The sequence below is a fragment of the Musca vetustissima genome, unplaced genomic scaffold, assembly GCF_032173495.1.
Source record: "Musca vetustissima isolate MV318-11 ecotype Yass unplaced genomic scaffold, APGP_CSIRO_Mvet_v1 utg54584, whole genome shotgun sequence".
NCBI lineage: Eukaryota > Metazoa > Arthropoda > Insecta > Diptera > Muscidae > Musca > Musca vetustissima.
Genome location: NW_026887124.1, coordinates 56,340 through 80,728, shown reverse-complemented (window position 1 = coordinate 80,728; position 24,389 = coordinate 56,340). Strand labels below are relative to the sequence as shown.

Genomic DNA, 24,389 nt, shown 5'->3' with positions numbered 1-24,389 from the left:
CAGAACAGAATACATCCGGTGGGTCATCCATTAACTGGTTCTGCTTCCTATACCTCCTGATCTTAGTTGAGCCAAGACTACTTGTGTTTGTCTTGGCAGCTGCTTCTCCTCCGCTGCGATGTATTGGGGTAGTTTTCGATTATGATATTTACACGATATTGCTCTACTGCCTGAGCGACTGTGTCCGTGTGAATACCATTCAAACCTGCTTGGTAGGCTTCTTGATCTAGGGGTTTATTTTTTAGATCAAAAAAATCTGGACGTTCGCTCGTTTCTCGTGTCTCTTTCAATCTCGCATAGACTGCAATATTTCACATCACTACGACATGTTATGATTCCAACAGTCAGTTTCATTTCTTTGTTACCTCTAGAAAACAATGATTCGAAATCACCGGCCAGATAGATTTTAGGGTTCTCCTATCAGGTTCTTCACTATTCCACTATTTCCTGCTTATTCGAAGTAGGTGCGGATTCTGTCATCGTAATAACTAAGAGGGTCAGAGTAGTACGTATATATTGTATTCCCTATTAAAATTTAATTCTCAAATCTACTTATAGTACAGGACTAGGAACCTAGTATTCATGTAAAGGACCTTTGCGTGCCCAAAGTGTAAGGTACGTTAATCAGGTTCTAAACAATCTGATAAATAAGAATTTGACTTTTCTTGGTGAAGAGTAGCAATCCTGTCTTCTTTCGCCATCTCTGACAAGGGCATTGGTGCACCCTTCAAATTCTTTACTGTGTAGGACTTACCCTTGACATAGCCGTAATCTAATAAAACAATCGAATTTTCGAATGGAGCCATTAAAGAGATTTTGTATTTGTTGAAAACATTTATTATCTTTCCATACTCAAAAAATATAAACCGAAACCTTTGACATTGTAAGTGGTCAGAGATGCATGCACACCTTACAGAGAGTCAAATGCACTGTGCAAGTGCGAGTCGGAAGATGCAATACTTTTGAACACCCTGACTATAGAAAATAATATGCGTGCATGTGGGTGCCCCGTCAATAAATAAGACATTAAATTAATTAAAATACAAAAACAACATAAACCAGGTGGAATTCTTTTTTATCCTAATAAGCCAAAATTTAATAAAAACAATTTTAAAAAAATTAATACAGAATGAAAATAAAAAAATGGACTACAACCAACTCCAACATCAAATATTCTAAAATAAACGTTAAGAATTAAGAACTGAAATATAGTAAATGACATCATAAAAGAAAGAAATAAATATATAAAAAAAACTATGGGGTGAACTTGATTTTGTTTAGAAAAATGTTACCAAACAAAAGAAAAGAAATTGAATTTAAAATGTCTTTAAATCTCATAGCGATTTCAAATAAGAACAGAATTCTATTGAATTGCCTATTAGCATTTTTCTAACCAAAATCGTACATCAAAAATTAGTGTTTTATTTTTTTTTAAATACTAACAATTATTAAGAATCATTAAGTTTTCACCGACACAAACATTTGTTATTAAAAATAAATAGAAAAAAATTATAAAAAACAAATTGATCAATTTTATTAAACGTTATAATAAGTAAACCAATATCCTCCTCCCCCCGTTACAAACAAACAACAGCTGTTATGAAAACAACAGAAATTTGCTCAAGGATTGAAAACCCCCTCTCTCTCAACAAAAGAAAAAAAAATTAAAGATTTAAAATAAATTTTAAAGATTCACAACATGGACCTCTCAACACAAGGCACTTTTTGGAAAATCGAGCACAAATATAAAACAAAAATAACAATGTTTTAAAAAAATAATACTATTGAAAAATAATAAAAAAAAATCAAAATACTTGTTTTATATTTCCACAAAAATTATGAGACAAATTGTTAATAATAATAAACTAAATTCTTTCATAGAATTTTTTCAGTAATTTATTTAAATCAATTTTAATTGTTAAACTAATAATGCAAAACACAAAGAATCAAATTCAACCAAAATTGGCAACATTATTAACAACAATACCACAAAAACAGAAGACAATTTTTCAGTGTACCTTAAAATAGAAAATTTTATTATTTTGTTTTAGAAAAAATAAATAAATAAAAAAATAAATGTTGCAATAAATCAAATTGTTGACCCTCTACTCCTCACCACAACCACCACTTCACCAAGCAAGAATGACGAGAAAAAAGAAACGGAAATCCTTTAAGGATTTCAATTCAATGAATTTTGTGAAAAGAAAATGAAACGAAGTGTAGTAATGAATAATTGTTAAATTGTATGACAAATCTTAAAGACAAAAACAAGCAAAGACAGCAAACAAGAAGTGTAACGACGAAATCAAGATTTAAAATCATTATTAAGTTTAGAAATTTACATAATTTTTATGTAATAAAAGTATGTATCAAAATAAAAATAATAATTTTAATAATTAATTCTGTTTCTGTTTTTTATGTAAACCAACCAAAAAAACAAATGTAATTTTTTTAAGTAATTGAAAAAGGAGAAAACCAAATAAATATATAAATGAAAATTAAAAACAATCGATCTATTATATTGGATGTGGTAAAAATTTTAATATATTTGCATTTAAAGTTATTATTTAAAACATGGAGTAAATATATGGTGGAACCAGAACTTTTGATACCCCCACCATGAAAAATTTTCAAAACCAAAGAATAGAATATGAATCATAGTTCATCATGACATTGTGGGATTTCAGACATCGACCATAATCGAAATTCTTGTACAGTTTTTCTGATCACATAAAAAATATATATAAAGCATGATAGAGAATTTATTTATTTATATAGTAACCCCCGTATGTTCCTTGAAAGGTAGTCTTCCAGAACTTAAAAACATTTTTAACCAGTAAGGAAAGTAGTAAAGTCGGACGGGCCGACTATATGATACCCTTCGCCACTTTGGATATATTTAACAGATGCCTCCCAACAGACGTCGCATTTTTGATGAACCATTAACATAAAATTAGATGAATTAAAATATGCCATCTTTATTTAATGGTGAACCTATTTAGACCAATCCATAATCATGTCATTCTGCAATCTATACCAAATTTTTCATTTGGACAGATATAGCAAATCTTAATCGGACATCCGTTGACTATTTGGAGCCATGAAGTCGGTCGAAACCATATATATGTATATGCGTTATGTCTACATTTCTATAAAACGCAATTACGCCATTCTATGCTCAATTTTGTACGCTGTGCAAAATTTTGTGTCAATTTTAAAAACATGAGCAGTTTGGTGCACCATTTACTTAAATCGGACGAAAATAAATTTGAATGCAATATCCAAATCAGAACCGATTTCAACGAAACTCGAAATATGTGCCTATGGCCATATTTTGGGTCTTTGTGCACCGTTTACATAAAATCGGAAGAAACTATAAATGGGAGCTATATCTAAATCTGAACCAATTCCGACAAAATTTGACACACCTTATGTTATAGTAACTAAATCTGAACCGATTTTCACGAAACTTAGCACACAGTACGCTATGACAAAATTCGTGGAAATCGAAGGATATATCGGGGCTTTGCTGCTCCATTAACATAAAATCGGATGAAAATATATTTGGCAGCTATATCTAAATCTGAACCGATTTTTTACGAAACTTAGCACACATCATTCTAGACTTAATTCAGTCCGCTTTGCCAAATTTCCTGTAAAACGAAGGATATGTAGGGACTTTGATACACTATTTACCTTAAATCGGACGAAAATATATATGGGAGCTATATCTAAATCTGAACCGATTTTCACAAAACTTTGCACACATTATTTTAAGACTTACTTTAGTACGCTATGCCCAAAATTCGTGTAAATCAAAAGATTTGCAGGGACTTTGGTGCACCATTTACCAAAAATCGGGCGAAACTCTATATGGATCGAATTTCACGAAACTTAGCACATGCCATTCTAGAATTAATTCAGTATGCTATGCAAAAATTCGTGCAAATCGAATGATTTTCAGGCACTTTTGTACGCCATTTACTATAAATCGGACGAAAATATATATTGGAGCTATATCTAAATTTGAACCGATTTTCGGAAAACTTAACACACATCATTCTAGACTTATTTCAATAAGCTATGCCAAAATTCGTGCAAATCGAAAGATATATAGATCTGAACCGGTTTTCAAGAAATTTTACATACATCATTCTAGTCTCAATTCCGTATGCTTTGCCAAATTTCGTGCAAATCGGAAGATATATAGACTTTTGTGCACCATTTACCTTAAATCGGACGAAAATATATATGGTAGCTATAACTAAATCTGAACCGATTTTCGCGAAACTTGGCACACATCAATTTAGACTTAATTCAAAAATTTGTGCAAATAGAAATATATATAGGGACTTTAGTGCACCATTTACATAAAATCGGGTGAAACTATATATTGGAGCTATACTTAAATCTGAACCGATTTTCACCAATTTCAATAGGGTTCGTCCCTGTGCCAAATAGATGAGCTGTGCCAAATTTCATCCAATTCGGATCGACCTGTACTTTGCTTCGACCTGTACTTTGTTTACAATTTAACATGGACAGACATACGAACGGACATGTAAAAATCGACTCAGAAAGTGATTCTATGCATATTCTCAAAAGGAACCATGCGTTTATCTCGATTCCTTTTGCCTGTTATAAAAATATACCCAAAGACATAATATTGTGGTAAAGCCTATTCGGTTGGAAAACGTGTTCAAAATCCCCAATATACCGAATATTGGGTGGACCGTTATATGGCGGCTACCCTGAAACGTGGTTCAATATTTTAAATTTTTGGTACGGTGATATATTATGCAATGAGAATACAAAATTCCAAATTTGCCAAAAATCCTCAATATACCAACTATTGAGGGGTACCTCAATATACCGAATATTGAGGGGTACCGTTATATGGAGGCTACCGTGAAATGTGGGTCAATATTAATAATGTCTGGTACGATGAAGTGTTATACAATGAGAATCCAAAATATCAAATTACAGCATATTCAGTTGGAAAACGTGTTGTAAATCCCCAAAGTACCGAATATTGAAAGGTACCATTATATGGAGGCTAACCTGAAACGTGGTTCAATATTTTTTATTTTTGGTGATGTGTTATACAATGATAGCCCAAAATACATAATTACAGCCTATTCTGTTAAAAATTCCCATAATGCCGAATATTTGGGTGTACCGTCATATGGAGACTATACCAAAACGTGGGCTAATTAATATACCATATTTGCAAAATTGTAAATGGAGTTTATGGTTCCGATACTGTAACAGCCAACTATGTGCAATTTCGGTTTCGTAGATCCCGATCAGGAATTTTTGACAGCTAGGCCGGACGTCGAAAATGTCGATAAAATCGGAGGAATGATCGAAGTTGACCGGCATGTTAGCAGTCGTACCATCGCCCAAGAGCTAAAAATCTACCATAACTGTTTTAAACCATTTACAATTGACCAGAAACGGCCAGAATTGGTCAACAGGAGAGGCCACACACATCTACAGCGATTCGCCAGAAACTTTGGGAGCTTGGTTGGGAAGTTTTAATGGATCCGCCATACAGTACAGACTTGACATCAAGCGAGTATCATCTTTTTATTGCATTGCAAAATTTCTTTAATGATAAAAAATTGGTATCTGGGAGGATTGTGAAAATCGACTACTAGAGTTTTTTTTTGCAAATAGAGAGCAGGACTTCTATGAGAGAGGCCTTATGAAGTTACCTTTAAAATGGCAACAAATCATACAACAAAACGGTTCATATTTGGCCCAAATCGCACATTCCGAAGCATGTTATATAAAGTTCTATAGTTCATACATAAATAATGGATTTATTTTTCTTTATACCTTAAAGGGTTGCTTATATTTATATTTTTTCAAAAAAAAAAAAAAAAAAAAAAATGTTTCAATCTCAGTTTTCTGTTCCTTGAAATAATCTTGAAAAATGTTCTTTAAAAAACCCCCAAAGAAACAACAACTAAATTTGTTTTACTGCTGTTGAAAACTAAATTTTCAAACAAAAATTTATTTATGTATATGATGATTATTTTCAATTTATGTATGTATATGTGTTTTTGTATCTTACAATTTACGAACAAAAAAGAAAAGAAAAAACGTTTATCAATTGTTTTACAATTATATACTTAATTAGTTTGGCAGATAAATATGTGCAAAATACATTGATTTTGAAAACAATTTAATTTAAATTTTGATACAATTTCATATAGGGTAGTAGGTAGATACATAGGTAGATTCTGAGATAACCAAAACTACAAAAGAATATTGAACTTATAGATTAATAAATGCACTTTTTCCGGTACGTTAGGAAATTTTTTCAAAAGAAAGGTAAACTTTTTTTCTCGTTAGACACAAATGCAGTAAGGAAATAAGAAAATAATTACCCTATATAAATATGGTTTCTTTTTCATTTACACATACAAATGATAGCCCCTGAGTATATAAAAACTAAATTTATTATAAATATATTGTATATATGTTTATGCAAGATGATAGTCTATGTACGAATATGTACAAAAAACGAAAAGGAAAAAGAAGTGATGTGATGTTTTTTTTTTACCAGGAAAACAAGTTTTACACAGAAAAACAGGCAATGATCCAAATCATGAAAGTTTAAATGGAATTTCAGGAATTCCATGTAAAGTTTCCTGCAAAAGACATTGCATGTCGGTACGTCACATAGCTAACTAAATATGTACAGTGGGGTTACGACAATAAAATAAATAAATATGTATATAATTTCTATACTTTTTAGAAAAGCCAAGACAATGTTTTTTGGAGAAAAAACAATTGCCCCATTGTCGTTACATGTATGTGTGTGATTACAATTAACTTAAATAATCTTAAATATTAGAGAATATATTGCGGTTTTAAATGCATTTTAAAAAAATTCGAGCATTTTAGCTTGCTTTCTTTTTGTCTTCCCAAACCTAAACTAACATCTTAATATCTGAGGCCATAATAAACTAATATTTGTTTCTACTCCATAAATTAAATGCTATTATAATTTAGTAACTAAATGTTGAGCTAATTAAAAGCTATTAATACACAAGACAATGTTGTTGTTATTGTGATGAAAATGAATTTTTGTTTTTCACAAAAATCTTTTCTCTCCGTTTTTTTGGGCGATTCTTTGGAAGCACAAATTTCCAGGCCAAATGGCTGCCGTCACTTATTCAATTGTAACTGCCCAGGGGTGTTCTACCTTGCCGTATTGAATGTCCATCAATGTTTCACGAATTGTTTCGTGAATGGGTTTCTCTTGTTCCATGGTGGGGATGTACAGATCCTGACCCAAATAGCTAATGCGATTAATGGGACTGACCACACAGGCGGTACCAGTGCCAAACAATTCCAATAACTGGAAAAAGAAACAAAAAAATTGAAATTAATAACTGTTTTTCGAAATTCGGAAAAAATATTCGTATACTTACTCTGCCTTCATTCAGCAGACGGGTAATGTCGGGCATGGTGAAAATTTCCTCGGTTACCTTGAATTGTCCCCATTGACGGGCCAAGGCAAGTATGGAATCTCTGGTAATGCCGGGCAGGATAAGGCCATTTAGGGGTGGGGTTCTCAGTTCTTTTTCTGTAATTTGAGAAAAAAAAAAAATTTTAATATCGGATTTGTCTCCTTAAATGGATTCTTCTTGAACCTACCTCCTTTCTCATTAACGAAGAACATGAAAATGTTCATGGTACCAACTTCGGTTAGCTGATGATCATCACCATATAGCCACAATACTTGTTGTAAACCTTTGCGGGAAGCCTCTTTTTGTACATTGATGGTGGGGGCATAATTTGAACCCATTTTACGATTACCAGCACCACCTGGCCAGGCTCTTGTATAGGCGGGATCAGCTAAGAGGGAAACGGCACCGGTGCTATCACTCTTGAAATAGCTGCCGACGGGGCTGAGAATTGTGTATAACAAGGCGGAATCGGAGGCAGCAACACCCAAGGTAGGCTAAAATGGGGAAAAATGAAATAAATTTAAATTAGGTTTACAATCTTTTAAATATGTTTAATCGAGAGCCGTTTGAAAATATTTTTCCAAGGACTTCAAGAAGTCAACCGATTTATTGAAGAGCATTTCAAATCGCGTTGTTTTAAATATTTATTTTTTCAAAAGATTAAAAATTGTTGTTTTTTTTTAATTTTAAGTTTCAAACAAATAGTTTTTCTATAGCTTATAAAACCGTGGATTTTTTAATAAATATTTTTAAAAGCATTTTCCAATATTTTTTGTTTTTGAATTTTATTTAATACTTACATCAATACCAATCAATGTGGGACGAATATATAAACTGGCGGCTTCTGTGTGTGGTACCCATTCGGAATCAATTGACAGCAATCGGCACAGGCACTTAATGAATTCTTCACCTTCGAATGTGGGTAGACCGGAACGTTTGGCAGCCAGGTTCATGCGATGCATGTTCATGTCAGGGCGGAAAATGCGAATTTTACCATCAACACCACGATAGGCTTTCATGCCTTCGAAAAGCTGTAAAAAAATATATTATTATTTATTATTGTTTTTAAATTTTGTTTACTTAAATAATATTTTAATTAACAAAAACAAAGGGATTTTTTCCAATAACAATTGTGTTATAAAAGCCTATGATGACACCGAATACCATGGGAGGTAATAACATCAAGCTAACTGATAATTACAGGGGTTACGATGATGATGATGATGATGATGGACTTATCAGTCAGTGTAAGTTTATAAAAATTGATTTTGTTTGATGAAAATGAAATAAATAATTAAATTACAGCTGATAGCAATACGGGGACAATAACACACGTCAACTCAGGTCGTTATCGTTGCAACCGGAATTTTAAGCTGCTCAAAACAAAAATTTTAAAAAAATTAAAACTAATTATAGTTTATTTTTTTTTTTGCTGAATCAAATAACAGGAAGTATTGTCGAAGACAATAGAAATTTGATTTTTGATCAAAAATTACCATTCAGCTAAAACTATTTTTATTCAGCTACTGAGAGGTACATTTTGTATCACCAATATTCTATTTAACAGTTGAATTATAAATTTGTTTCATTTGAAACTTGTATTCAGCTGTTGAAAGTTGGTTTTTCTATTGAAACATTTATATTCAGCTACTGAAAAGGGGATTTACTATTAAGAATATTATATTCAGCAGATGTATAGTAAATTTTACATTAAGAAAAGTATGAAACTTATATTCAGCTGCTGAAAAGGCGATTTTCTATTAGGGAACTTATATTCAGCTGCTGAATAATATATGTTATATTAACAAAATTATATTCAGCAAATGTATAGTAATTTTTTTATTAAGAAAAATGGAATTTCGATTATAAAAATTATATTCAGCAGCTGCATAGTGGATTTTCTATTACAAAAACTTACATTCAGCGGCAAAAAGTGGATTTTCTATTAAGAAAATTATATTTAAAAAAATTAAGATAACATTTTATTTAGAGAAAATATTATTCAGCCCCTCAATAGTGAATATTAAAGAAATTTCTATTTAGCTGCTGAATAGTGATTTTTTTAAGAAGATAACATTCAGCTGCTTAAATTTTGAAATACTGTAAAAATGTAGAATAATTATTTTACTATTAAAATATTTCTATTCAGCAGCTGAATGAAATATTTACTTTTGAGGGAATTCTATTCAGCGGATGAAAAGTGAATTTTTCTTAAGAAAAACTATATTCAGCTGCGTTATTGTTACATTTTGTATTAGGAAAATACTCTACAAATATTGAATAATAAATTTACTATGAAAATAGCTTTATTCAGCAAGAGGGAATTTTTAAGCAAAAATAATAAATTAGGCATTTTCTATAAATCAAATACAATTCAGCAGCTATATACAATTTTTCTTGATGAGAGAATGATATTCAGCGGCTGAATAAAAAAACTCTTGAAAAGAAGTAAATTCAGCTCCTGAAAATAAAATTGTACTTACGAAAAATTCTATTCAGCTACGGAAAAGTAAATTTTTCTTACAATTTAATATTTTTCGTACAATTCTATTCAGCTACTAAATAGACAAATTTCTTTTATGAAAAAATCTATTCAGCTACAACATTTTACTTCTTCTACTGAAGAAATTCCCTCCCTTTGCTAATGAAATGATTTTTTTTAATATCTAATTCCCCTTCTTACTCACCTCAACGGCATAATGTAATACTTTGGCAGCGGGATGCATAACTAAATTTTCCAATGGCGTAATTTCTGGTTTCTGCCAACCACCCAAACTTTTGTGATAGTAAATTTTCAACATATGATCTGTGAATAGTTTGCCAAAGCCCAATTCTTCATCATTATCGGGTTTAGGTTGCAACTGTTGTGGTGTGGCCAAACGAACTGACAGGGAGGCAGCGGAGAATTGCTGACCCACATCGGCATCATGTACAATGGGTTCGGGGGCGGCTGTGGACAATTGTGATGTTATCGATTTGGTAATTTTGAAATCTGTATCCAATTGATGTTTCTGTTGTTGTTGCTGTAGCTTTTGTTGTTGAGCGGCGTTCAAGGATTGATTGCTGCACAGACGTATCGACTGTTCGATGAAACGTATCAAACGATGTTGGTTGCGGAAAATATCCTGTAAAAAGGGCGAGAGAAGATGAAAATTAATAGGGTGTTATTTACAAAGTGGAATTAAGATACCATTTTTATTGTACAAAAACAAAATTCATCAAAATTCAAATAGGGAATGCAGGATTTTTTAAAGAATCCGAAAAAATTGTAATGCCATCTTTGGCAATTTTTATACTCAGAAAAAGTTTAAAAAACGTTAATCAATTCGAGGATTAACTGTAAAAAAGTCTATGGAAATTCTTATCTGAGGAGTGAGTCTCCCACCTAAAGGCGACACCTTTCAAACTCCTCCGGCGAATTAATGTCGATCCCTTTCTCGATTATCCAAATTTTAAGAACACGAACTTGCACCATTTTTTCAAATTTATTAAATTAATAGCCCTCTCGGGCCTGCAAAAATTGCCGTAGTGGACGGTATTTCACGTCCCCATGGCGGGGTATTGGTTAAAGTTTTCAACTAGCAATAATCGCACCTCAGTAGAACTTCATTGGTTACGATATCGCCTCTGCGCAAAGCTAAAGAATACGACAAAAAACTGAACTATTTCCATACCTCTGTCGTCAAAGTCAATGAGAATTATTCGCCATTGAAATGGAATACTAGATGCATTGAGTGCAGGATATTAGAAGGATTGTGCGCTGATCATAAACATTTCCTTGACGATCACCTTTGAAGTGAATATCATCCCTTGTTTGTTTGTAGGATTTTTAATTATCCAGGTACGGCAGACAAAATAAATAAGGGAGTTTATTGACAGTGTTGCCAACTATATTTTTTATAAACCACAAAAATATAATGGCTGAAAAATAATCTGAAAAGTCTTTTAACGTGATAACAAAAATATTTTTAATTGGAGTCAATAAATATTTGAAAATATATATTTTTGGAAATGCATGGAAAATGTAATACTAGGACCAAAAGATTAAGATAAGGTCAGATTTAAAACAAAAGTATTTCGATGTCATAAATTAAATCGTTATGAAAGCCTAAGTACATTTTAATAATAAAATTGTAGGTTAGTTGGAATAATCGGGACAACAAATTACAGAGGTAACTATGGGAAACAGATATATTGCGAGAATGTAATGATAAAGGGATTATTGCTACAAGTTTTAAATCTACAAATTCAAGACTAAAATATTCGAAATTATACTCCGAACATTTTTTATTTTTTTGAAAAAAATTGATTTTCAGAGTTAATATTGGCAAAAAATATATATAAAAGGGGTTTAAGGAGTTTCCTTTGATTTTTTATTAAAAATGTTTTTTTTTGTTAAGTTTTTTGTGACTAAATTTTTCAGATTAGTGTTATTTTTTTTCTTTCCTTCTTTCATTGTTTTCTGTTTTTGTTTTAATACTTGGGCTAAATTTAGTAGTCGCTACAAACGTGTCTGAGGTTTCTTTATAAATATTTATGGCAAGTTTAAAATTTATGCGCCTAGTAATGACAATTCAATCGAAATGGAAAGTAAATTGTAGGTAAAAGTAATTAGTAATTTTCTTTGTTAGTGCAGTTCGAAACAAAGGAAAAATAGCTTTAATAGGGTTCAAAATTGGCGGATTTATATGTGAAAAATAATTAATAAAATTCTACAATTAAAAAAAATTGTGTACATATTCGAGGAAGATTGACGAAAATAATTACAAGACCTACAAATCTTGGATTTAGTATTTGAAAATATAAACTTAAGACTCTAAGACGGAATGAAAATCGTATAAATTGGAACATAAATTTCGAATCCCGCCTCTATTTTGGAATAATATACATAAGGATTTGACTATTATTTATAAATAATATATTTATTTTATCGCCAATCTATTATTTAAAAACTGAAATAAAATTGACTTAATATTATAAAAAAAATATAATAAGAAAATATTCAAAAAAATTTGAATAATTTAAATTGAAATTTACTTAAACCTGCATTCCTATCTTAATATAATTTTTAAATACAATTTTTTAGTACTTAAATTATATTTTTAAATATTTTATTTTTTTAAATATATATATATATATATATATATATATATCACTATAGCTAAGGGATCTATTTTTGAAATCAATAAAGATTTATGGTTCAATTCATTTCCACAAGTTTTCTAATTTTTTAAATGTATGTGAATGCATGGATTTTTTTAAAGGGATTTATTGTTATTTCTTCAATAAATAAATTTTAAATTTAGTTTATACTGACCTAATCTAGAAATATAATCGCAAACAAATCGTTTGGCAAATTTTCATAAGCAGATGATGTTTGAATAGGTACTAAAAATATAATAATAATGATTGATGTAACAGTGATAACCCTAACCAACTTAAGGTTTGGATAGATTTTGCCAAGTAATTATAGAAAATAATAAATGTAATATTTGTCCTATTACCATAATAGAAAAACTAGGGAAAGAGAGAATAGCATCCAATTCTCTCTACAAAATAATGTGAAAATGTGTCAGAATTAGATGACAATTTTTTTAAAATCAGTACGTATTATCCTATAGAATTTGACATTTCTGCTACACATTTTTATTGGGTTAAATTAAAAAAAAAATGTTGTGGCTCAAAATAACTTTTTTGGCCCATAATTTAAAACTCAAATAAAATCCTCTATAATTGTTAACATGGAAATGTTGCTCCGAAATGCCGGCAAAACTGAATAGAACACCATTTTGGTTCTCTAAAAATTTGGTTGAAAATTGTATTAATAATAACGTGTTTAAGGGAACCCCACCCATTTTCGATTTTAATTTTTCAAGATTTTCAATGGGCTGGTAAATCAATACCAATGCTTGTTAAAGTTTGTAACTTTGCACATATATAATTGAAAATTTAAAAGGGAAGAAAAATAATTTACAAAAATTTTTTGTTATTGTTTTGTTGTTGTTTTTTGTAATTAAAGAAAGGTTCTTATTTTTGATGGCGGGCATGATAACTCCTCACTGGAACATCGGAATCCGAAAATTCCAACGGCGTTAGAAAGAGTACATAACTGGCTCTCGTATGAACTAGGATTATTGACTTCGCTCTAAAATTAACAAAATAGCGGACCTTTGAAAAAATATTTTTGGAAAATCGCCGATTTTTGACCAAAACCCAAGTTAAAAAATAAGGAAGATCTTCACCGATTTGCTTTATTCTAGTTCATACGATAGCTATATACTCACAGAGAAACGTGTAAAAATTTGGAATCGATTGGGTTATTAGTTTTTGAGTTATCGTGCCCGGCATTCGCAAAAGAAGAAAACGCGTTTAAAGTTTGAGAAGCCCTTTAGCCGTCACTTGATGCTGACACAATAAATCGGCAATATTTTCAAGAGTTCTTGAGATTTTCACTTGAAATTTTGTAGGGACATTCTTGAATTAGTGTAGATTCGAATTAAGTCAAAAAAAATTTTGACCCTGAGAATGGGGGGGGTCCCCTTAAGTAAAAACTTGAAAAAACCTTAAAAGTGGATTATTGTAGGTTCTCTGTTATAGTACGTTTACATTGTACCGGATTTCGTCAACCCATTGGGTTAAAATTGTCATTCCATTGTATACATGTCAAATAAATCCTCATAAAGTAGGTTAACCCGCAAAAAAATTATAATGTAAATACCGTTTTATATACAAGATATACATATACAGTAAGGTCCAAAATTATATGAACATACATAACATATTTAATTTTTTAATATTCTTATTTGATCCCGAAAACAAATTAAAAATTCAAAAAGAAAAAAAAAATATTGAGAACATCATTTTCATATTTTTTTTTTTGACCACTATACAACACACATATTATAATTATTTATATTACCTCTCCTTATCTCTTTGGCTTTAGTAGGTGGATTATATATTTTCCATTCGTTATTTCACTTTTAATAATTAATTTTAATAGGCATTTAATTTTTCCATTATTTTTTTTTGTTTCATCAATTCATAATAATAAAATGATGCAATATTGTCATGGAACGTGTCATATTTGTTGGTTCGAATTTTTTCATAGCACCATGAGCCATTGTTCATGGCACTAAGAAAAAGAGGCACAGATATAATTGTCTAGATTTCTAGACCATCATTTTGTTCCACTTTAATATTTGTTTAGACAACTATGAAAATAGTGTTCAGAATATAAAATGAGAAATCGTATAGAAATAGAAATTTCACAAACAATGTTAAAGGATTCGGCCAAATTGGTCGCTATGAGCGAAATGCGTTAACAGCCATATCAAGCTGAATTCTTTCGGAACTTTTAGATACCGTTTTTATAATAGATATATCATTAAAAATGTCGTTATAATCGAATTCGACTGTATTAAGAAGGAAATATATTCCAACGAACTTTAGCGGCAGAACATGGTATTACGTCTGTAAGTCGTAAGAGGTGTTATACAGGCCAGTGCGGCTCATGTTCGGTATATAGTGATCACTTTTCAATTACACTCACACACATTGTTTTATTTTAATTATTAAGCCCTGTTGTTTCAGGCCTATTCTCCTCAGTTCCATTTTTTTGAAGAATGACGATAAAGTCATTGTCAAAAAGAAAAACAAAATTGAAATTGCAAATTAGCAACCAAATCTAAATTAAACAACTATTTTCGACCTTTACTTGAACTCTAAAGCTCGGCGAGAATTTGATGTCCGAAATATTCACAAAAAAACTGTAAACAATATTGTGTTACGTACGATTAATCAGAAAATGAGAAAAACAAAACTGAAAATAGTCCAATTCGTTTGGACTACGAAAATTCAAAAAAAAAAAAAAATAAATAAATAAATAATAAAATAAAAAAATTTAAATGTTGTACAATATCTAGAATATTTCATCAGCCTTTTAATTTTATATCAGGAAAATAAACTTAAAACTGAAAATAGTATAAATTTCAGGCAAATTCTTGTTTGGACTTCGAGACTTCGAACAAAAAATAATCGAAACTTGTCAAGTTAGGCAAATAAAAAAAATTATATTTTTAGTGTGACCTCTGGAAATGTTGATTTCAAAAGATTTGAAACCAAACTTTTCGCAAAACATTTATGCAAATAAAAAAATGTATATTTTTAACCTCCTTTCTTAATCTTCTTTTAAGTCTGAAACTTGTCCAAAATTAATACAATGTATAATATCGTGAATATTTCATCAGCTTTGTTGGTTTCAAATTTACTAATCTATTAAATTACACAATGAAACCCGATGTGTTTTATTTTTCCGAAACATTTTAAATATGGCCACCCAACAACCACTGACGCAAACAACCTATGTGACCGTAGGAAATTTTGTACCTTCAAAATCTGATTGTTTCTAACGGCTTTGTTTGGTATAAACAATCACGAAACAAAAGTACGACAATCATACGATTCTTCACGAAGATTTCTGATGCACTGATTATTCGCGAGACGATTAAAGAGTAATAAAAACTGGGATTTGTTTCGATCGCCGCCATACGAGTAAAATAAGCTGTTGGGATCATGTATGGTATATATATTTTTCAAAATTAGATTTAAAAGCTATTCATTTTCATTGAGAATTTTATGAACCGAAAATATTTTCATAAAAAAGTTTCAAAAAAATGCGCTCCACCACGTATTCAAAAATTCCTAAAATCAGTCGGTATTTACTTGACGATTTTATCATCGGAGAAAAGGGAATAACAAAATAGCAGCCACTCAGGTTGTAAAAGTCGGCTAAGATCTTCAGCATATCGAAAATTGGGGAGTCATAACATGGGAGTATATTGAATTTTTTGAGAATATGTTTTATACCCGCCAAATTATAGCCACTTCGATTGGAAAATAAGTTCTTTAGGTGGGACTATGGCAAAATAAAGTATAGTCTTGACATATATAAAGTTATGCTGTCCTTAGAAAGTTTCCTAATCATGGAACACCTTTAGGTAAGGTCTTCGAACCATAGAATAGAAATTGTAGAAAGATCTACTATCCATAGAAACCCTGCAAGGACGACTTCTGCAAAATAAGGTCTTCCTATCCAAGAAAATCCATAAAAAAACTGCTAGGAAATGTTCATTTTTTATGCCTGTGACTCTGTTTGCAATTTTTTAAGCTTTGTGCGACTTTTCTTCCCGGTTTTTGTTAAGTCGTATTTTCTTTTTTATACCCTCCACCATAGTATGGAGGGTATATTAATTTTGTCATTCCGTTTGTAACTCATCGAAATATTCATTTCCGACCCTATAAAGTATATATATATATATTCTTTATCAGGGTAAAATTCTAAGACGATCTAGCCATGTCCGTCCGTTCGTCTGTTGTAATCACGCTATCTTCTGAAGGAATTGAGATAGGGTGCTGAAATTTTGCATAGGGTTGTCTTTTGTCTGCAGTCAAGTTCGAAGATGGGATATATCGGTCCACGTTTTGGCATAGCTCCCATTTAAAGGTACCCCCCAATTTTCGGTATTTTGGGGTTCTTGACCAAATCTCTCGACAAAAAATTATAAATATAGGTCCACATTTTCGGATAGCCTCCATATAAGTCTACCCCCAATTTTCGGTATTTTGGGGTTCTTGAGCGCGTTTTTCAACCGAATTCGCTGCAATTTGGTATTTTGTAGTCGTATATGGTAACAAATCTCCCTACTAAAAATTATTAATATTCGCCCCCCTTTTTGGCGTAGTCCCCATATAACCCCCTTTTTATATTAAAATATTTATCTATAATTTGTTCTGCGTTTTGGGTTTGGTTTAAAGACTCTGTTGTAATCATTTCACCTGCGGAGGATAGAACGTAAGGTTATCCCTCCGCCGAAGATAATTAGCCCTTAAAATTTCTGAAATTTGTATTGTGGTTTACATAATCCGTTTTTAGAAATATCGGGTGTAGGTCCACTTTTTGGTATGTTCCCTATATATCCATTTCTAGTACATGTCCGTATATGTTCGCTAATTTCAAATTTATTTTAACAATTAGCCCTCTCGGGCTTGCAAAAATTGCCGTAGTGGACGGTATTTCACGTCCCCATGGCGGGGTATTGGTTAAAGTTTTCAACTAGCAATAATCGCACCTCAGTAGAACTTCATTGGTTACGATATCGCCTCTGCGCAAAGCTAAAGGATACGACAAAAAACTGAACTACTTCCATGCCTCTGTCGGCGAAGTCAATGAGAATTATAATGCAAAAGAGAGATGATACAAATCACTGAAGGTAGTCAATAACAAGCGAATGTATGACATCATTTTGAATTCCTTTTTAGTGGTTGATTTTTAGTTTTGTAGGTAGGTAGCTGTGTGTGTTGTTCGGACTATGTCTAGCTATGTGGAAAACATAGAATTGTTGTTGGACAAGTTGTGTGTACCTTATGGTGATGTTGTTTTTGTTTGTTATTGTTGATTTTAGTTGAATGCATTTTGTTGGGAATTTAGATTCGAATGCACTCAGTTGCAGTTGTTTTGCAATGCAGTTGAATGCTGCATGGTTCTGTGTGTGTGCAGTAATTGCATCTTGTTGGATGTCTGCTTTTTCTTACATCCCATATATTAGTCTGAGGAATAAGGGTACTCCCATCCGGTATATAGATGAGTATACAATTTTGTGTACCTATTAGGAATTGAAATTTTAAATATCTTCAAAATTTCCGGACACTATATGAATCGTTATAAAAAAAAACCTCCTTTGGAAAAAAATTAGTTCTAGAATTTATTTTCTTCAGTGAACCCCCCTAATATTTTAAACCATTCCAAGTTCCTTTCTTGCTTGTTTTGTGAATATATTGTCGTTTATCTTTATGAGTTTATTTGTGTCGGTATATACATATGTAAATTTATTTTTGTTGCTTTAAAAATCTCACAAACATATGAATGCGAAGCAAAACATTTTCACATTCTTTGCCATGATTTTTTTTATGAATGAAAACATTTTTTGAAAATCTGCTACTACCGATATCGTGTGTTTACTATATAATTCAGGTGGCGATAAGATTATTTTAATATGATTATAATTGTTTTATGTTTATGGAATTTTTAAAAGTTTTTTTTACTTAAAAATGCTGTTTTCATTGGCAACATGGCCCGTGAATCATAAGGGTTTAAAGACCGACAAATTTATTATCTCGAAAGTTGGTTGTGGGTGTTTAGAAAAAAACAAACAAGAGAATTAAGAGTTTTTTTTTTTTTTTTGAAAAACCAACTGTTTTTTTAGTTTCTAGGAATTTTATGTTTATCTTCGCAAAATTTTTCCAAGACCTTGGGGTCTGCAGTACTTAAAAAAATCAAAATGCAATTCATTATTACTTGGCGAAAATTGTTCGTATTGCCGATTCCATTTGTAATCTAGACTGATTGACACAATTTTGTTTTTGATTCAAAAATATTTTTTGTAGTTTTTTTGTAAAAAAAAATAAATAAATACGTAAATAAAAAAATTATAATATAAATTAAAAAAATATATAATAAAAAATAAAAATAATAATAATAAATTAAAACAAATAAATAAAGAAAATATATAAAATAGAAAATTATACATAAGAAATATGTGACAAATATGCTATTTTTCTTTATTATAAAGCGATTTTCTTTATATCCCCATGATATACTAAAAATAATAATTTAAAATGTCCATTAAAATGATAAATTACCACATATATAATATTTATGAAATTTTGCCAAAAAGTCAAATTAATATGCATATTAAGTACATATAAAAATTCTGTGTATTTACAATTTTTAAAAAATCTCACGACAAAAAAATATTTGTTTACAATTTGAATCCTTACGAATTTTTGAAAAAAAAATCTCTGGCAATTTATCGTTCACTAAACTCAAAATAATGTCAACGATTTCTTAATTTTGAATTACAATTCGAATCCTTAAACATTTTAAAAAAATATATATGGCAATTTATCGTTCACTAAACTCAAGTCAACGATCTTTGAAATCCTGTACGGTGGGTCCCTGGCATGGAGAAGAATGAACTTAGATGAACTTGTTTTTTTTTACACAAATGAACTCGAAACGGAGTACATTGTTTTTTAAGAAAATATTCAAATAGTTTAAAATAGGCCTAGGTATTGACATAGCCTCAAATGTGAACTTATCTCCCGATTTTAGGTATTTCGTTTTTACAACCGAAGTGGCTGTGGATTGGCATTTCGTGATATATAAGATAAAAATATATATGTTAAAACAAAGCCATTCAGTGGAGAAAATTCCGAGATTAATTTTCTACCTCAAGTGTCTGTGATTTGGTATTTTGTTTTCTTAAATAATAAAGAATTTCATAAAAAACTTTTAATATCGATTGAAAACGCTCCATTAAACAATTGAAAAAAAAATAAAATAATTCAATATCAAAAATATCATTATTTCGAGTCCCTCAAATGAATGAAAATTTATTTAAATTCAGCTGATCCAAATATTTTTTAGGCTCTCAATTGTGTATAGTTTCTTTTGTATTTTTTTAGGATTTTAAAAATTATTAAAAATAAAATATTTCAATATCAAAAATATTTTCAAATTTTCACATCATTATTTCAAGACCCTCCGATGAATGCAAAATTTATGGAAAATCAGCTAATCCAAATATATTTATGGTGCCCAATTGTTATTAGTTCCTTTTGTATTAATTTATTTTTGAACAAATAAGCCGTTATTTTTCGAAAAATATATTTGGCGCCCAATTGTTTTTTCACTGTTGTTATTTCGTTGCATTTACTCATTCTAAATTATTGCAGGAATTCACAGATAGTTCATAAATATGTTGAAGTTTCTCTCATCATTTTTTGGAGTAACTCATATTAATGAAATTTTATAAATAATTTAAAATTTTATAGGAAATTAGCTGATTCCAATATATTCGTGGCTCCCAATTGTGAATAGTTTTTTTGCATTGATTTAGGGATTTAATGAATTATTTAAAATAGTGAGGCAGTATTCATTCATATCAAGTTTATAATTTTTTTATTGTGAATATCTACTGATGTTCGTCGAAAAAATCTTATTTGGCGCCCAACTATTTAATTCACTGTTGTTATATTTTTAATTATCCTTTGCAGGTATTTCAATCAAATTCAAAATGTATTCCTATCATTATTCCTATCTAAGTCATTGAAATGAATAAAACATATTGACATTTTGAGTATTAACGTTTGTATATTTGGAATTTTTTTATGAAGAAAATTTCATATACTATTCTAAATGTTTGTATTTAAAAAAATAATTTTTTATATTTTGATTTGCTTTCACTATCCTACAATTGCTGAACATTTTAATTTAAATCCTTATGTTAATCATAAATCTGACGACATAATTGAAAAAATTACAATTAGATGTTTAACTTGCAACATGTGTTGGTGGTGATAGCCGGGGGCGGAACTACACACCCAGAGGTCCATAAGCGATAAGCAAAAATAGACTAGACAGAAATAAAATTAAATCCATTATAGGAATGTCTAATCACAGCAATTATCTCTAAAAATGTATTTAAAAAAACTTGTCTAAATTTGGTAACATTATTAGTAAACGGGGGCAATGAAATCTAATGATAAGGGATTTAAAGTTTAGGGAAGACAAAGATTTTTTTATTTGAGATTTGAATTTTAAGGAACAAAAGAAAAAAAGATTTTATTATTTGAGATTTGAATTATGGGGAATAAAAAATATTATTATTTGAGATTTGAATTTTATGGAACAAAAAATTTGCAATATATGCCAATTTCGTTCCAAATGACTTTCCCATATTAAAGAATATAATGGAAAAAAATCGTCCTTCTATTCCAATAAATTTACAATTTTTTTTTATTTAAAAATAAACTTCCATGGGGGTTGTGAGTGCGCGATTTTAAAATCTCGTGACCATTTCTTTATTTTTTTTTTCAATATTTCAAATTCCACTTGACGTCTGTATAGGAAAAAAATTGTTTTTCTCTTAAAATATTTGTTGTCCAAAATATTTGTTCGTCTTTTTATGTTGACAATGAAAAATATGTTGTTGTTGTTCTGACTTTTTTGGCACACTGCTTATGGAACTACCACCTGGTTGTTGTCAATCATGACATATTAAAAATAAAAAGATATTTTTGGTCCATATTATTCATCAAAAATAATTTTGAACTAAAATAAAAATAATACGTTGTTAATTCGACCAAAAATATGATAGTGGCGCCCAATTATGCATAAATCTTTTTAGCATTGTTTTTAGGACTTATAAGGCGCCAGTGCTCTTTCAGCTTCGGCTAAGAGGTTTAAATAATTACCGAATCCTATATTGTTTTTCAATGTCGTTTTTTGTTTGTCTTTGAATTATTCTAGGCTTCAAAAAATGCTTACATTTTCCTATCACTTCAAGTTTCAAGTCACTCAAATGAATTATGCACCAGTGTTCACTCATAGCTTGGTTAAGATATGCTAAAGTATTGCAGAATCTTATATTTGTCGATAAATGTATTTGGCGCCCAATTGTTTTTTTCACAGTTATTTTTTGTGATAATTATTTAAAATTTTGCAGATAATTCAAAAATGGGCTCCATTTTTTATATCAGAATTGAATATATAATAAATATTGAAAATCAGCTGAGTCAAATAAGTTTGTGGCACCCAATTGTGATCTTTTTTAACATTGTTTTATCATAATTTAATAATTGTTTTAGGATAATTTAATAATTTTTTTAGCATAATTTAATACGTCTTTGTTAAGGGGATCTAAAGTATTGCCGAATAGTATATTTGTCTAAAAATGTATTTGACGCCCATTTTTTTGTCACAGTTGCATTATTTCAAAAATAAGTTCGATTTTCACAGCTAATTCAAAAATATGTTCGCATTTTTCACATAATTATTTCAAGTCCCTCAAATGAATGAAAATTTATTGAAAATGAGATGATCCTAATATATTTATGGCGCCCAATTGTGAATAGTTACTTTTTGTATTCTTTTAGGGATTAAACAAATTATTAAACATAATAAAATTCACCAGAGTCCATTCAATCTTGGCTTAAAGAATTGCTGAAAATCTCAAGCACACACAATTTCTTTGTGAACAAATATGACGTTATTTGTCGAAAAAAAATATTTGGCGCCCAATTGTTTTTCACTGTTATGTTTCTTTTACCCATTCTAAAATAATGCAGGGCTTCACAGCTAGTTCGAAGAATATGTTCACATTTTTCCCATTATTATTTTGAGTAATTCAAATTAATGAAATAATATATAAAATTAGATTAGATCAGAAATATTCGTGGCGCCCAATTGTGAATAGGGGCTTTATGCATGGTTTTATGGGTTTAATGAATTATTTAAAATATTAAGGCAGAGTTTATTCCTGTCCTGGCCAGGTGGGAGCTTAAAGAATTGCCGTAAATCTCAAATATATGTATAAATATATTTTTTTTCTTGTGAAAATCTGCTAATGATGATGGCGCCCAATTGTTTTTTCCCTTGTTGTCCGTTATTTTAATTTTAATTATTTATCATCATTTACCAGGGTACACTTTATTTGTCTGGCGAATACGAATGCTTAATTTCTATAATAACATCAGCTGATATTCAATCAAAAATATATATGGCGCCCAATTGCCGATAGATAATAGTTCACAAATAATCATCGGCAATTTTGCAGAATCGCTTGTTTTTTAAAGAAAGAAGAAATTTCACACATTTTGTCCGGTTTTATTTCACACTGAATATGAAAATAACATCGGAATCACCCACAAATTTATAAGGCGCCCAATATTTTATAGAGAGTAATATATAAAAAAAAAACAAGGGAGAAACAATACTAAATTAATCCGCTATTATTTGTATGAAAGTATTATCAGTTTCTATGTAAACATCAGCTGATATTCAGCCACAAAATATGTGTGGCGCCCAATTGTGTATATATAATTTTTTAAATTTTTCTCAGTTTCTTTTTTGGGTTTATATTTTGTTGTTATGGCAAAACCTGCTATTTTTTGGCATTGAATTATTTCAAATCTACAAAATTTTTATTTCATATCATTAATCTTTTTTATTTAATATTCCTCTCTCTCTCTTCTTTAATGTCAAAGACACTAGAATGGTTTTTGGAAATTTGCATAATTTTTTCTGCATGGAAATAAAACTTGTTCGAATGGCGGTAAATGCAAATAAATTAGGAAATATGATTTTCATATAGAATTTTTTAAATATTAATTAACTGAAAAAAATTCGTGGATTTTTTGTGGGTTATATTCAAATATCAATTTAATATTGAATATTTTATAATTCCCAATAGACCCGTTATACGTCAAAGTTATAAAAAATTGTTTGAAGTTTTTGATTGTTTTAGATTTTTTCGGTACATTTTCCTTTACAGATTTTCGTCCAAAATTCCCCAAAAAAATCTCCTTATATTTTTGTGTTTTTTTTTTCTTTTGATATAGGAAATAAATTAACCTGTTTACATTATTTATTAATTTATATGTTTACAAAAAAATCCCCTTTAATTTCCCTTTCATTTGTTTACAACACTTTTTCCGCGGTCTCTGGGTTTGCACTTCTTCTGAATTTTGATGAATCGGGTTTTGTGCGTGTTTTTTTCTCATTAATATTAAATTATTTAAATTAAAAAACAAAAACTCAGTTGACCTACCTTAGCATTAATGGCCATTTTGGTTGTCATCTTGACTGTATTGTAAAAAAATCAACTTAACAAAAATTAACAAATAAAATGGATATAAATTCCAGAATTTTCTTCGGCACTCTATTGGTAGCTATGCACTTGAATTTCTTTCTTTTTTTTCTTCTTTTATTAAATTGACTTTCGTCAAAGTCTTTTACGAAAACAAAAACTGTTAAATTTTTGCACAGTTTTTTCTATTAATTTTTTT

At 30.0% G+C, this 24,389-nt stretch overlaps 1 protein-coding gene and 2 non-coding genes across 3 annotated transcripts; all 3 read right to left on the bottom strand.

Moving 5' to 3' along the window:
- Positions 1 to 7,183: 7,183 nt before the first annotated feature.
- On the bottom strand, positions 7,184 to 24,185 carry LOC133334714 (branched-chain-amino-acid aminotransferase, cytosolic). Its single transcript, XM_061543044.1, has 6 exons — positions 24,152 to 24,185; positions 10,172 to 10,609; positions 8,285 to 8,515; positions 7,672 to 7,978; positions 7,446 to 7,600; positions 7,184 to 7,372 (listed from the first exon to the last, which is right to left on the bottom strand). Exons 1-6 carry the CDS (start codon positions 24,179 to 24,181, stop codon positions 7,184 to 7,186), a joined length of 1,350 nt encoding a protein of 449 aa, XP_061399028.1. The 5' UTR covers positions 24,182 to 24,185.
- On the bottom strand, positions 10,984 to 11,123 carry LOC133334716 (U4 spliceosomal RNA). The gene has a single exon (XR_009754501.1). It is a non-coding gene; the product is annotated as a U4 spliceosomal RNA (small nuclear RNA).
- On the bottom strand, positions 17,517 to 17,656 carry LOC133334715 (U4 spliceosomal RNA). Its single transcript, XR_009754500.1, has one exon. It is a non-coding gene; the product is annotated as a U4 spliceosomal RNA (small nuclear RNA).
- Positions 24,186 to 24,389: the final 204 nt, after the last annotated feature.